The following is a 5,994-nucleotide window of genomic DNA, read 5'->3' as shown; positions in this document are numbered from 1 at the left end:
ACACACACACACACACACACACACACACACAGAGCTTTCTCATAGTTATATCCTTACTAAACTCTTTAACTTTTAGCCAATGTGTAAGCCCTTCATTTTGTCGCAGAGGGTGAATATCTCAGTTGTTAACAATTGTCCCTGATTTTACCTTGTAATTTGAAGGTTCCTTAAATCTTCTTTTACAAGATAGGCTTAGATAGTAGTTCTGACCATCACTATATCCTTCAAGCCTTTTACTCTGAAGTAGTCCTGTCATATATACTTGAAGTTGTAACAAGATATACACTGATGTTATATCAATGATTTTTGAACGTTCTTTCTTCGGATAACCCCTGATAAGGATTCAAAAATAGGCCATTGATTGGATATGAATTGTAGTATTGCTCCTGTAGTTTCTTCATTCTTGTCCTTCAGTTTTTGTTACTATCTATTGTTTCTTATACTTCGACTATCATATTATTTTGTTGCAACTACGGTCTTTTTTACTATCCTCTATTTTTGTTACTATTTTTTATTTCTTGTACTTCTGTTACCTTTTTTTCCGGACTGTTCTGGACTATTTTTTGTTACTATTTTTTATTTCTTGTACTTCTGTTACCTTTTTTTCCGGACTGTTCTGGACTATTTTTCCCTTGAGCCGAGGAGCTATTGGGAACAACCTCTCTACCTCTGAGATAGGGGGATATGGTCTGTCTACATCCTACCCTCCCGGACCCCACGTTGTGGGATTATGCCGGATATGTTGTTGTTGCTATTGATTGTATAAGAAGATTCTCTTTGACTAGAATGCCCGGGCATTAACAGGCTTTCATCATAGTTTCATTTTGTGGATTGTAGTCATCATCAAGGTATTTATTTAACTTTTTTGGCTGTATTGATACTAGAGACTGTCAATGAGTTTGAATGTTTCTTCTTTCTCCATGATAACATCGGTTAATGATAGTGAAATGTTAGACGATGATTTATGCTTCACTGCCTGGATCTTTTACGAGCGCGCTTTTCTGAGACCTTTCTTTCATGGTTTGTTCGAAAGAGTTATTTGATTTCAGTTTCCTGAAGTACATTTTATTTAGTGCATGATTTCATGAATGAGCTGCAGCTGCAGTATAGTTTATTTTGTGCATAAGAATATAAGTGAATGTATTCTATTATCACCACTGACAGCAAATATACTATTTTCTGCACCACGTAAAATTGAGTCATTGACCATTACAATAGTTACTTCTTCATATCAAACATGATATGGTAAAGAATTTAGGAGTGATAACCTGCTATAATCTCTTAAAATTGCCTGGTAACGTAAAGTGTATATAACATAAATCCTCTTTTATTCAGAATGAGAACCTGCTGTATTTGAGGCTTTGGAACAATTTTTAGTTGGCTAAATCCACTTTTGCATTTGTTAATCTTGCAAAATTTAACTAGCAGCAATGGAAAAGATAAGGTGTTTGTTAAATGGAAAGGCAAATGTTGACATTCTATTGTTGTCCATATTTCAAGTAAGGCAGTGGAAGAACTTCAGTTTCTTGGAAACAATAGTCTGCTGCTTCTGGAAGTAGTAGCAAGTCATTTGAGTCATTATTAGCATATGCATGTTGCTCGTTCGGCTTCTGGTAATGGTCATGAAACTCGTGGTTCTCAGGAGTGAATGGAGAACCTTCCAGTAGCGATGAGGGTAAGGATGAAGCATCGGATAACTGTGTTCTGAGAGACATTGCTTCAGCCGAAGCTTCGTTTAACTCAGATTGCAAGTGAAATATATGTTTCTGGAGGGCAGAAATGATACCTACACTGCCATAAACTGGATCTCTGAGTCTTGCTGTAGCTTCATAAACCATGCTGACTACTGCATCTTCTCTATTATTCATTGGTATCTCCTGCTGAAAATTGAATCGTCAGTCATACAAAACCAAAAGGATTCATTTCTTGAATTATCACTATAACTACTACTCTTAGCATTATATTGATATTGATATATATGCATTTAACTTGTAATATATACTGATTGTGTAGCCATGCTAGTAGTCGTAGGGCTATGCACGTAGGTTGGAGTTTCTTGTTTGGAGGGTTTGGGTGAGGTGTGCATGTGCTTTCGGTTAGATAGTGTATAGTACTACTTTGTGAGGGTCTTATTTCTATTATTTTATCTTGTTTTATGTTTTATTACGGCTTTGTTTAATCTCTCTTATGTTTACACTTGAGCACTCTCTTTGGTCCAGTCAAGAGACACCAACAACTACAACATATTCAATAAATGCAGTCCCACAAACTGGTGTCCGGAGAGAATAGTGCGTATGCATATGTTATCCCCATCTCAGAAGTAGAGTAGTAGAGACTGTCTTAGATAAATCCTCGGCTCAAAAAAAACAGTCCAAAACAGTTCAATAAAAAAAAAGGTAACGGAAGTGAAAGCATAATATGACATTCTAAATGGTAAATACAATAAAATAATATTATAACTGAAGTACATAAAACAATATTATAACTGAAGTACATAAAACAACAGATAGTAATAAAAATCGAAGAACGAAAAACTATAAGAGCAAAACTATGACTGCTCGCATGGACACACAACTATGACTGCTCGCATGGACACACATCAAGACAGGGGCGGACCTACACATCAACTTTGGGTGCTCCGGCACCCACTAAACTCGACACGGAATAGGTATAATTACATAAAAAATATACAAAAATGGGTATAAATTATATAAAAGCACCCACTAAACAAGAAGTTGGTTAGGTGCACGTAATTTTTTATTTTTTTTCTGTAGTAAGCACCCACACTCCTTAAATCTTGGATCCGCCACTGCATCAAGACACCACACTACTACCTTCCGACCAACTACCACAATCAGTTTCCTCCACAGCCTCCTACCTAATGTTATGCCCTCGATAATCTGAAACTCCGTCATGTCACGTAGAAGCACCACCATCATTCCAAAGAGAAAAAAAAAAAAAAAGAGAAAGGATATATCAGAAACAATGAATTACGTACTTGTAACATTTTGCTGATGTTGCTAGCACCAAAAATGCGATGCACAGCAATAAATTTATGTGGTTCAGCAGAGGGAAAGTGAGGCAAGAAAATGCAATCCTTAGTGCATCGTCTACGAAGAAGCTTGCATGCTGCACATGGCATATGTTTATTCTTCTTGCTTAATGTACAACTCATCACTCACAATAAGTTATAAGTATTAATTAAAAAGGTTGCTTAATCTGGTAAGTAAAGGAAATAGTACACAATTTAAGATAATGACTTAACTTAATTGAGTATTTAAGGACATAAGTAAAGCATGGGGTCCATAGAATTAGCTGGAAAATCTTAAGAGATCTTAATTTTAATTTAAGATCTTGCAAGTTGTAATAGAAACTTCATATCTATACTGTCATTTTCAGACACAGAAAATACATCGAACAAAATGGAAACTGCTGGATAAGGAGAATTTACATCAATTATTGCTTGATTTTGAGTATAAAAAAAAAGCTTCATTATGTTATAGCAGATTATTTATTTTATTTTATGATTGTGTGCATTGTCGGTGCATCGTCGGGCGCATGTATAAATTAAACATATAGTTATTTTTTTGTCTAATTTTTGTGTGGATAATTAGATGAATAATGATTAAGAACCTAATGATATTACAAAGTACGTATGACAAAGGCAAAGAAGCTTCACACGTGAGGGTCCATAATAATTATAAATCTGAAAGACGTTTTAAGTCTATATATATTTGATATTTGACAATATATAAAGAAAATGACCTTTCCGCTAACGATTAGCTTTTTTGGTAGAAATTATATATAGCACTAGTAGTTTTAGTTTTTATGTATTGGTTAAACCATAGTAATTATTATTGAGATCGTAGTATTGACTTGAGTCTAGGGTGGTGGAGTACTAGTAGAAAAGTTTTGATCACATTATTCTATCTCAAACAACATTAAAAGAGCAGTGTAGTGCACTAAAATTTTTGCTATGCGTGAAATTTGAGGAAGGATCGAACTACAAGGATTTATTATATGTAGTCTTATCTTACATGCATTTTTACAATAGACTAGCGATTTCCGCATGCGCAGTATGGAGCTTAATTATTAAATACCTACCGACAGGTTTTGCATTTAACGTCTTGCTAAAAATGGCAATACTTTCACTTTACAATCTACTTGTACCCCTTCTTTTAAGTAATAAACAATGAAATATTATCATAATCAACTCAAAGAGTATAACAAAGCTATGAGCATCTAGAATAACATTCACCTTTTAGGAAGGGTACCACAACTTCTAAACCTCAACAACGACAAGATACCTGATAAAATCCTACTAGCGGGGTCTGGAGAGAATAGAGTGTATGCAGATCATATACCAGTACTACGGCACTACCTCTATGGAAGAGAAGAAGCTGGTTCGTCTTCAAGTTGACAAAAGTTGAAAGAAGGTTCTTATGTTAGTTGTACTTTTCCTGTACACCTTGTGATATTTGTTAACTTGACCGTAAACAGAATGGATATCTATATTAATGAGTTATTGCGTAATTATTTTGACTTTTAGCTTGTGTTTTCACGAGATCATGAATAGTAATAGTACTACTATCCCTATTAAATATGACAAGTTGAATATTTTTATCTACTTTTATATAATCCATATTTGACTCGTTCCAACTTGTTTTGTAAGAGCATAATATTCCTTCCTAAGGTTAAGGTTAGGTCCATATTCCCTCTTTGTTTTCTCCATTAATAGTGTCACATGCATTCTCCCTATTACACAAGGGGAAAAGGTAGAAGAGAGAAAGCTTCATTATTGTACGAACTACGAACTAGATGTCTTATTGTGAGATATTATTGTAAAGGGTCACACGTAAGCGTTAGATAGCTTGTGTTTATCAATCAAGTTCAATGTAGCAACATTCTTGTTGTTTTATGTTTTGTTTGTTCTCTTCTATTATAGATAGTTTGGTTGACGCGTTAAGTGCTTTATCTTACAGTTATATTGTACTTCAAATAGTAGTACTGTATGATACACTCGATACGAGTATGGTTAGCTTGGAGCACATTAGGAGGAGCTTCTATATATGGATGATAGCTTGGAGTTCGGAGGAAGACATGAAGAAATAAATACACAAGGTCATTGACAATCAAGATGTCATCATTAGGACAATCAAAAAGGTCTCTAGCGGGTTATTTGTAAAATAGTCAATTTTGGACTATTTTTGTAAAGACAATGACTTTAAATTATGGGTGTCAAATGGGCTGGGCCGGGCCAACCCGGAACCGGCCCTTCCATTTTAACCAGGGCCGGTTTTGGTGCTAGATGGGCCGGGCCGGGCCGGGCCCAACAGTAAAAAAATTAAAACTCACCATAACCCGGCCCCACTTAACCCAATCCGGTCAAACCCGGTCAAACCCGGTTAAAAACTGGTCAAACCCGTTTAAAAAAAAAAATCCAATATACACTATATACACTACAATTATATACACTATATACACTCCAATATACACTATATACACTCCAATATACAATATATATTTTTAAAAAAATATATAAGTAATTACACATATATACGTACCATTCAATATATAATTATATATGACTATACGTACTACTTTAAATAAAATATATACTATAATGGTGTAATATATATATATATATATATTCTACAATATATATATATATATATATATTTATATAATAATTTATAAAACATATACACTTGTATACATTAAATATATACGTCTATAGAAGATATATACATATATATACGCACCATTCAATATATATGTACTGCTTTAAATAAAATATATACTACAATATACATATATATATACAACAATATGTATATATATATATATATAGTTACATACTAATTTATAGAACATATACACTTGTATACGTTAAAGATATACGTCTATAGAAGATATATACACATATATACGCACCATTCAATATATATGTACTACTTTAAATAAAGTATATATATATATATATATATATATATA

General features: G+C 33.6%; 1 protein-coding gene across 1 annotated transcript; it reads right to left on the bottom strand.

Moving 5' to 3' along the window:
- Positions 1 to 1,353: 1,353 nt before the first annotated feature.
- On the bottom strand, positions 1,354 to 3,662 carry LOC107875391 (LOB domain-containing protein 25-like). The gene is made up of 2 exons (XM_047414185.1): positions 2,999 to 3,662; positions 1,354 to 1,880 (listed from the first exon to the last, which is right to left on the bottom strand). The coding sequence occupies exons 1-2, from the start codon at positions 3,173 to 3,175 to the stop codon at positions 1,479 to 1,481; spliced, it is 579 nt and encodes a 192-aa protein (XP_047270141.1). The 5' UTR covers positions 3,176 to 3,662; the 3' UTR covers positions 1,354 to 1,478.
- Between the last annotated feature and the right edge of the window lie 2,332 nt (positions 3,663 to 5,994).

This window comes from Capsicum annuum, chromosome 6 (assembly GCF_002878395.1).
Source record: "Capsicum annuum cultivar UCD-10X-F1 chromosome 6, UCD10Xv1.1, whole genome shotgun sequence".
NCBI lineage: Eukaryota > Viridiplantae > Streptophyta > Magnoliopsida > Solanales > Solanaceae > Capsicum > Capsicum annuum.
This window is presented reverse-complemented; position numbering and strand designations above follow the sequence as displayed.